The following is a 9,791-nucleotide window of genomic DNA, read 5'->3' on the forward strand; positions in this document are numbered from 1 at the left end:
AAGGAAATTTAGAAAGGGAAAAGAACGCGAAAGACAGGGAAAAGGAAAAAAGTTAACAGAACTCTCATCCCCAATTTGGTGGCCTAGCTAACACACATTTCATCCACTTACATATGGCTCCGGACCGGTTGTCTCATTTTCGTTCGCTGGATCACTGCAGCACAAACATATCTCCTTCGACGTCACTACCAAACTAGCCAATCAGCTGTAAATGACGTCATATTGAATGCGTGGGGGGGGGGGGGGGGGGGTCAAAAATGCGTGTTTGCCCCCCCCCCAAAAAAAAAAAAAAAAAAAAAAACGCCCCCCCCCCTCTCCCCAAAAAAGAAAAAAAAAAGCAGTAAAGGAGTAAAGATGGTTTGTATTTTTAACCCAAAAGAACATAACAATAATAAAAACCGCTTAAAAATACGCTTATTATTTTAGAAGCCTTTATGCCATGGTCTGCAAAGTGGCTGGGCTCGACCCCCCCCCCCCCCCCCTCCAAAAAGAAAGAAAGACGAAGAGAAAAAAATAAGTGACCTGCCAATGTCACAAATCAGGTATAAAAAATGCTCATCTGACCGTAATTAAATGCCTTAAACCCCAGAGCTTACGGGGGCTCCGCCCCCGGACCCCGGCAAGGGCCCTCAGGCGGCCCCTGGATGCTCATCTGACCGGTATTAAATACCTAAAACCCCCGAGCTTCCGGGGGCTCTGCCCCTGGACCCCACCAAGGGCCCAAAGGCGGGCCCCTGGATGCTCATCTGACCATAATTAAATATCTGAAACCCCTCAGCTTCCGGGGGCTCTGCCCCCTGGACCTCACCAAGAGCCCTAAGGCGGGCCTCTGGATGCTCATCTGACCGTAATTAAATACCTAAAACCCCTGAGCTTCCGGGGGCTCTGCCCCTGGACCCCATCAAGGGCCCTAAGGCGGTCCCTGAATGCTTATCTGACCGTAGTTAAATATTAAAACCTCTGAGCTTCTAGTTTCTCTCCCCCCCCCCCGCCCCCCCCCCCACTCAGTGTTATTTAGGGTACGCATATGCTTGTTCCCTCTTTTTGAAAGCACCCCCTATTATGAGGACTGCCAACATTTCCGAACCCCCCTTTTGCGGGCTTTTCGGGGGCTTTTCCTGCCTCGGAGACCCTCCTAAATCATGAAAAATGCTCAATGTTCCCCCCTAAATTCGGAATAATTTCTCAGGAGTCCAAAGAGATGAGAGAAAAAAAGAGAAAAAACCCCTCTTTTTAAAGAAATCTCCGGGTGAAAAGTTAATAAACCCCGGACTCGGTCGCATGAAAAATACCCCTTTACCGGACATTTTGGTAACACGCATGGGGTCCGTCCGTTCTCGGAGTGGGGGGGGGGGCGGCTCCCCCCCCCCCCCACTGGAACACGTCAATGGCCTTAAAGAGGGCCACTGGATGCTCATCTAACCGTAATTAAATAACCCCTGAGCTTCCGGGGGCTCAGCTCCTTGACCCCCTGCCGAGGCTCAAACCCTGGACCCACGCCAATTTCCGCTCTACCTGATCGTTAATACTCCACTTTGAAAAACGTTCCGCGGAACCAGCATGTAACGTGTAAGACTGCTGGTGATGCAGATTTTTCGTCAGCCCCCCCCCCTTCCGAACGTCTTTTCTCATTACGTCACTGCCCCTGGAAGGTGAGCCCCCTGGAATGTTTGCCCCCCCCCCCCCAATCCCAAACTGCTTCCGGCGCGCCTGGTTGTACCGCAGGAAAATACAAATCTCCCTGGTATACCTTACAGTCCAAACAATAAATATGTGCCTTTAACGAAGCAGGCGACAATCGTATATGACGTCACAAACATCACTATACTTGGATGGAGGCTAGACGCAGAGGGTGCTAGGCTGGATGGAGCCTGATGAGGGGGTGCACATTTAGATGAAATCATGCTAGGAGGTAGATGGAGTTAATTGATGTACATCTCTAAGGCTCGATGGAGAGGGTGCTAGGCTGGACGGAGGGGGTGCTAGTTTAGATGGCCCCTGCTTCTTCAAATGTAAATAATCATAAAGTGTCGATAAAAAAATGGTGCACATCTTCCCAGGCTTTCACAGTGTGAAACGATTGTTAATATTAGTACTTTTTCAATTTCAGCCATTTTCAATCCACTGCAGGATGAAGGCCACATCATGATGTTTCCAAATGCCTCTGTTCAGCGCCTGTTGGTGCCAATTTGTCTCTCCCCAGTACTGTTGCAGCTCGTCTCGCCATCTTTTTCTTTGACGTCCCCTGTTTCGTTTTCCCTCATATGGTGTCCAGTGACAGTGACTGATTGCCGAGCTCCAGCGATTGTCATTCCTACTGCTGATGTGGCCCGCCCAATTCCATTTCCTTCTTTTCACTGTTTCAAGGATGTCCTGGACTTTTGTCTGTTCCCTGATCTTTTGATTTTTCTGTCTTTGTATGTGATGCTTAGAATACTTCTTTCCATGTTGTGTTGATATGCTGCTAGCTTTCTTTCCATTTTTTTTATGTTAGTGTCCATGTTTCTGCAGCGTATGAGATTTAATAATTTAATAAACATGTTCAAAAGTACTTCAATTATTTTGATATTCAAATTTCGCAATCCAATTGGCTTTTGCCATAAACATAATCAATTTAATAACAGACTAAATTAGATAATGTGTAGAATATTTTAAAACTAATTAAATTAATTGTTAGCAGGGTGGGTGATAAGGTTGGGGTCTTATTTTGTTACATTATGGATGGTAGGGGATATTTTAATAGATTGTAATGATTTTGTTAGTGTTTTTTGTTTAATTGAATTTAATGTAGTTAATTTTAGTAAAAGGACAATGTTTTAATTAAGACTCACTATTTTGTTATATCATTACTTATTCTAGTATTATTATATATATATATATTGGACTCCATGGAAGAACAGAGCCATTACGTTAATGGCTCTGAAATTGACTATCCAACCGTTTTATCATTCTATTATTGTTGTATAAGTCTTTGATTTTGTTATTTTGTGTTTTTGTTTTTTTATGATGATTTACGGAAATAAAACAAACAAAACCGGACTTAGGGGGGGGGGGGGTTCAAAGGGAGGGAACATGCATACGCGTACCCTAAATAACACTGAGTAGGGGGGGGGAGCCCGGTACTGAAGGCGCAAGTGTATTTTTTTATTTTATTTATTAAGTATATTGAAAATGATGTTTTTTTTTTAACGCAGAGCCCTGTGAAAGACCAGTTTAGTTTTCTATTCTTTAACAACTCTTTGAAATATTATGTTTTATGTATGTATCTTTTATTTCAATTGCTTTTTATTGTACATACGTTTTATAAATGAACATGCTACTCTGATTAAAGATGGGAGCTAAATAAATAGATAAATAAGTAGAAGTGCTGACGCTAGAAGAAGAAGAAGAAGAAGAAGGAAGAAGAAGAAGAAGAAGAAGAAGAAGAAGAAGAAGGAAAAAAAAATGAGAAGAAGATGAAGCAGAAGAAGAAGAAGAAGAAGAAGAAGAAGAATGAGAAGAAGATGAAGCATAAGAAGAAGAAGAAGAAGAAGAACTTAGAAGAAGAATAAAGAAGAAGAATGAAGATGAATATACGCAACTCAGAAATACGAAGACAATAGGGACCTTTTCTGGTTATATGATAATTAGCAACGAGGTCTGATCTTGACCAACAACTTAAGTGTTATTAGACACGTTACCACAACGCCGGTCTGATAGATAAATTCATATTTTAGAATTGAATTTAATGGAATTTATTTAATCACGGTAAAATTCACATCAGCCTAAAAAGACTACTTTTCAGCAAGTCCGTATTACAAGCATAAACAGATCATAAAGACACCAAATTAAATATAAAAAAAATACATAGGAAAAACAACTTAAAGATAACATAATTTCTATATAAAACAGAGTGAAGAGAGAAAGCTAATACAAAAAAATGAAATTGCAAACATAAACATAATTATGCGATATGGGTCTACTAAAAAGTGTGATATGAATGAAAAAGGAACGACAAAATTAAATTAAAAAGCTAACCCATCAAGTTAAAATAACAAACATACAAATACATGATATGACAAGTGTAATTTGAATCAACAGGGATAATGTTAGAATAAAATGGGGTAGGATAACAAAAGAAAAGGGAAAGAGAGAAAGAATGTGAGAAAAAAGGCGAAGGGTCCCAATAACGAAAGAGAGAACATGAAGCTTGAAAACAGGAGAGTAAGATACGGGAAGGGGAGAGAGGGGAGGGAGAGGGAGAGATAGAATAGAAAAGAAAAGAAGTGGGATAGACAGTGAGTGACAGAGAATCTATATACCTTTATAGTTGAAATTGCCGGGTATTTAAAAGACGAATTCTTACAGGTAAGGCGTGGGGAATAATTGAACACTTGAATAGATAAATCCCATTCGTTTAAAGTTGGTTTCGGGGATTTCTTAAGTGGGCTTTTGGTCAGAATTCCTGAACCCGTAAAGTGTATTCTTTAAAATGAAATATAGAGGCTCTTAAGGAGGAATAAGAGCTGAGTTAGACTTGATTTCCAACAAATAATGGAAGTGTAATTTCCTAGCATGAAATCCAGTGACACATTCCGTGTAGAATGACACCTCGACAGACAGTCAGGGGCAGCGATCCCGGGGGACGGGGCGGGGGGGGGGGGGGGTGGGGTGGGAGACACGCCCCCCTCAATTTTTATCGTCCCCCCCCCCTCAAAATTCGAAAAAGTGTTTTTTTTTTGTTGAAAATAGCAAATGCTGACTAAAGACTGCAACACACTTTTAGGCTCTGGAGGGCCCAAGAGTGCAGCGTTTAGACAAATAAAAATGCAACATTTTTCTCACTGGGTAGCTACGCTCCCTCGCATAATGTCCTTCAAAAAGTACAAGTAAATAACGAGAAAATTGAAGTGTGGAAAAAGTATATTGCTTGTTTTATACCATAGATTTGCTAAGGAATGTAAATTTGTAATACAACAAAACTTCAAAAACTTGTGAGGGGGTAGTCACTTCCGTTCCCTTCACCCCTTTCATTCACTATGCTCTCTCGCACTTGCATACTGATGGGGATGGGGGGGGGTGGCTTTGGGGGCAGTTCCCCCCAAAAAATGAAATTCAAACGTGGTTTATTTCTTATTCGATACCAGTGATTTACAAATAATGTTGAAATGGCATGATTTTTCCCTGAGCTTCCGGGGACACTGCCCCCTGGACCCTACCAAGGGCCCTAAGGCGGGCCCCTGGATGCTCATCTGGTCGTAATTTAATGCCTAAAATGCCTGAGCTTACAGAGGCTCTGCCCCCTGGACCCCACAAAGGGCCCTACGGCGGCCTCAGATGCTCATCTGATCGTAATGTACATGTAATGCCTAAAACTCCTGAGCTTACGATATTGCTCATTACGCCACTGCTCCCTCGCCCCTCGTATTTCGTCCCCCCAGTTAGGAAAAGAAATCGCCGCCCCTGTTGACAGTGCATACTGAAGTCAATGAACAATACAGCCTTTCGTTGCTGCAATATAATATATCGCGGCAGGTGCCATGAAATCAATATTACAACGTGAATAGACGCATTGAAGAAAAAGTAGGAATTGCTAATGACATATATTATGCAAGAGGGGAGAAGGTTGGGAAATGAAGAAATGATAACAAAATAAGAAGGATAAACAGAATACGGGGGAATACAAAAGTGATTATTCTAAGATACCCAAATTGGAACTACACCAAGTTTAAAATATCTGTGGATATATAAGTTGATTTGATTTATTTATTTGTCTTCATGGTCTTTTACAATATTACAAATGAATTAAAACATAGTCATGATAATAAACAAGTAATATGATTATTACATAATCAAAGTAAATTACTTATACATATCAAATTCAACATCAATATTAGATAACCTTGAACAAGGTTTATTCAAGTTTTATTCAAAATAGAGGGTAGGTACATTCAGGTTAACAAAACTACTTTCCAAGTACGCCCTCTAGGATTGCCACATAATTGAAAAGCTTGAAGGCGTGGTAATATTCGGGATTATTATTTTGTAACGTGTGCTAAATAATTAAGAACCGGTCTAGTGCCTTACGATGCTGGGCGGGTTCCTCGGGTTCCTATGGCACATAGAGGAGACGATTCGGAGAACCGGGTTGAGCGTCGGCAACCACATCCTTAGTTGTGTCATCCATGAGCTTCAGCTTGAGATCGCTAGGGGACATTCCCTCAGAGTTACCGAGAGCGATAGCTACAGCACCTGTTTAAGGAAGCCACATAATTTACGCTGATTAACGTCACCTTCTAGTGACATTCTTGCATTACTGCTTTTGATCAAGAATACTAGGAATTACACATTACATATCAAGCATAAGGTCGCGATTCAATTTGAAGTTGATATAGGTTGAATCTAGGAAATTGACGCAGAGCAGTTGACCACAGAGCAAGTGTCGTATAATCAGCCAGTCCGGAGAGATATAAACTCGTAACAAAATGTAATGCTTATATTCTTATTGAGTTTAACTTTTTACTGGTAAATGTCAAGGTATTTTGTTGCTCCATGGCCGAGATTAAGGGGGGGGGGGTCAAGCGGGTAAATAACCCAGCAATTTTTCAGGGTTCAAATACCTGCAACGTGAGGACAAGCCATCGATGTTCCACTATAAACTTGTACAATCTCTTCACCACGTATTGACGCACTTGGGATATCAACACCAGGGGCAAAGACATCCACACAGGTTCCGTAATTAGAGAAAGAAGCCCGACGATCGTTGAGAAATGTAGCACCCACGGTTATCGCCTGTATGGGAAGAGAAATAGTCGGCTTCATTCTTGACGACAAATTTAAAACACACATCAGTCAAACCTGTTTTTAGACCACTTACGGGAAACAAGAAGAGCGGTCTTTGTACACTGTTATTATATAGGTAAGTGATCTTATGTACAAGCTCTGTTTATTTAGTTGCCCTTTTCGGGTTGCCTTGGACAGCTCTGAAAACCAGCGCTATCATGTTGTTATTGACGAGAATGCTGGGCTATCTATCCATATACATTTCGCTTTGTTTGTTTCATGTTATTTTTTAATAAAGAAAATATTATACTACTTTTAGTTTATGTTTTTTTAATGAGATATTCTATGCTTAAGGGAAACGTGAAATATGGTCTTTTTTATGACAGGTGTTTATTCTATACAGGTCGCTACCAAAAAAGGTTTTACTTTCTTAAATATTGTACGGAACAAATGAAAATCAGCACATAAAGTAATTCATAAAGTTGTAATGAATTGTTTCGGCTTGCACCCATAAGATAAAGATGTTCGATCTTGTAATTGAAAACAACTCAGAATTTAGTTTTTGAACCAGCGGGATTTGCACCTGCCATTAGGGACTTTTAGATTTGCGTGGACTGATACGTGTGACGTCCATTCAAGGCAGTGCATTAAAAGGACGTCGATCGAAGCAATCCACGTTGTCTTCGTGCGAATCTAAAAGTCCCTATTTACTGCTTGTCGACCAGCGAGCGCACGATCTATAATTATTTGATGGGTGCAAGCCAAAAATGTATTATGCAACAAGTTACATTTCTCATATGAAGCCTAACATTCAAAGTAAATTATATAGTTTAAAGTTGCCAATTTGCTTTGTGATATTCAAACCTATTGAAATGCGTATACTTTCAAATTCATTATCAACGTAATATGTTCACTAACCTCTGTGACTCTGGCCGGCGAGAACAAACAGGAATCATCGTTGGAATTACCACCCGCTACTGCCGTTGTGATGCCGGCATTGATCATTCCCCTGACAGCATCATCCAGAGCCACCTGTGCCCCGCCTCCAAGTGACATGGAAGCCACGGCCGGCTTCTCGGATGATTTCGCCACATAATCACAGCCTGCATGGAAGTAAAAACGGATCTATGATATCACGATTTAACTCTAAATATACATTTCACCAACACTTTACGCATACTGCCAAACCGACTCTATAACGACTTTGAACCGACTCTATGACTACTCCAAACCGAATCTATAACGACTTTCATACCGACTCTATTTAAAAACAGCTCCAAACAGACTCTATAACGACTCTAAACCGACTGTATAACGCCTCCAAACCGACTCTATAACGACTCCAAACCGACTGATTCTTGGTCATTGGAGGCAATGTAATTTCTTGTTCGGCCTGTTGCCGGTGTATTGTCGGTTTCGTGGGTGTGACTAGAGTAGGGCATAAGTAGGTATATCAGGGAATGAACCCACGACCATCGCATCTCGGTCGATCCAGCCAAGTACTTAAACAAATCGACTGTCAAATACCTCATTTTGAAAAGTCGCGATGTTTCGCGCACCCGTTTACACTTGTGCGGAAACATCACCGACTGAAAAGCTCAGTGATGTTTTGGCGTGTTTCAGTTGGTAATGCGCATGCGCGGCACTCCGATGCAAACACTTTCCTTCTATCACTTTCTCTTTCTGTCTTTCCTTATGTTATTTTTTGTTGCTACCTTCTATCATTTTCTGTCTTTCCTTATGTTATTCTTTGTTTCTTCATTTTTGTATCACATTCTCTTGTGTTATTCTTTTCTTTTTTTTTATCATTCTATCACTTCCTCTTTCTGTGTTTCTTTATTTTATTCTTTGTTTCTTCCTTCTATCACCTTTTATTATTTTATTGTTTGTTTTTTATCATTCTATCACTCCCTCTTTCTGTGTTTCCTTATGTTATTCTTTATTTATCCCTTTTATCACCTTCTCTTATGTTATTCTTTGTTTTTTAATCATTCTATCACTTTTTCCTTGTGTCTTTCCTTATGTTATTCTTTATTTATTCCTTTTGTCACCTTCTCTTATGTTATTCTTTGTTTTTTTTTATCATTCTATCACTTCCTCTTTCTGTGTTTCTTTATTTTATTCTTTGTTTCTTCCTTCTATCACCTTATCTTATGTTATTCTTTGTTTTTTATCATTATATCACTCCCTCTTTCTGTGTTTCCTTATGTTATTCTTTGTTTCTTCCTTTGGTATCACCTTCTCTTATGTTATTCTTTGTTTTTTATCATTCTATCACTCCCTCATTCTGTGTTTCCTTATGTTATTCTTTATTTATTCCTTTTATCACCTTCTCTTATGTTATTCTTTGTTTTTTAATCATTCTATCACTTTTTCCTTCTGTCTTTCCTTGTGTTATTCTTTGTTTCTTCCTTCTATCACTTGCTCTTTCTGTCTTTCCTTATGTTATTCTTTGTTTCTTCCTTTGGTATCACCTTCTCTTATGTTATTCTTTGTTTTTTATCATTCTATCACTCCCTCTTTCTGTGTTTCCTTATGTTATTCTTTATTTATTCCTTTTATCACCTTCTCCTATGTTATTCTTTGTTTTTTTTATCTTTCTATCACTTCCTCTTTCTGTGTTTCTTTATTTTATTCTTTGTTTATTCCTTCTATCACCTTATCTTATGTTATTCTTTGTTTTTTATCATTCTGTCACTCCCTCTTACTGTGTTTCCTTATGTTTTTCTTTGTTTTTATCATTCTATCACTTTCTCTTTCTGTCTTTTCTTATGTTATTCCTTATGTTATTCTTTGTTTCTTCCTTCTATCACTTTCTCTTTCTGTCTTTCCTTATGTTATTCCTTATGTTATTATTTGTTTCTTCCTTCTATCACCTTCTCTTATGTTATTCTTTGTATATATCGTTCTATCATTTTCTTTAAGGACGACATCTAGCTCCGCTCCTAAAGTTACGTCACCTAACATCGCGATGTTACAACTGCGAGCGTTTATACTTGCCAAATACGCCAAAACACGCCAAAAGATCA

General features: G+C 39.6%; 1 protein-coding gene and 1 long non-coding RNA gene across 2 annotated transcripts in view; both read right to left on the minus strand.

The window, feature by feature from the left end:
- Positions 1–4,659, minus strand: part of LOC115925972 — a 28,306-nt gene extending 23,647 nt beyond the window's left edge. The window contains exon 1 of the long non-coding RNA XR_004064902.1: positions 4,302–4,659. This is a non-coding gene — a long non-coding RNA (uncharacterized LOC115925972). The remainder of the gene's footprint in view (positions 1–4,301) is intronic.
- A 1,066-nt stretch (positions 4,660–5,725) lies between these two features.
- LOC756280 (aqualysin-1) overlaps positions 5,726–9,791 on the minus strand; it is a 19,436-nt gene continuing 15,370 nt past the window's right edge. Inside the window, exons 6-8 of the mRNA XM_030990083.1 lie at positions 7,681–7,865; positions 6,600–6,771; positions 5,726–6,231 (exon numbers count right to left, since the gene is read on the minus strand). Of these exons, the coding sequence (XP_030845943.1) occupies positions 6,092–6,231; positions 6,600–6,771; positions 7,681–7,865 (497 nt within the window). The 3' untranslated portion in view covers positions 5,726–6,091. The remainder of the gene's footprint in view (positions 6,232–6,599; positions 6,772–7,680; positions 7,866–9,791) is intronic.

This window comes from Strongylocentrotus purpuratus, unplaced genomic scaffold (genome assembly GCF_000002235.5).
Source record: "Strongylocentrotus purpuratus isolate Spur 01 unplaced genomic scaffold, Spur_5.0 spur5_scaffold_19, whole genome shotgun sequence".
In the NCBI taxonomy this organism is placed as follows: Eukaryota; Metazoa; Echinodermata; class Echinoidea; order Camarodonta; family Strongylocentrotidae; genus Strongylocentrotus; species Strongylocentrotus purpuratus.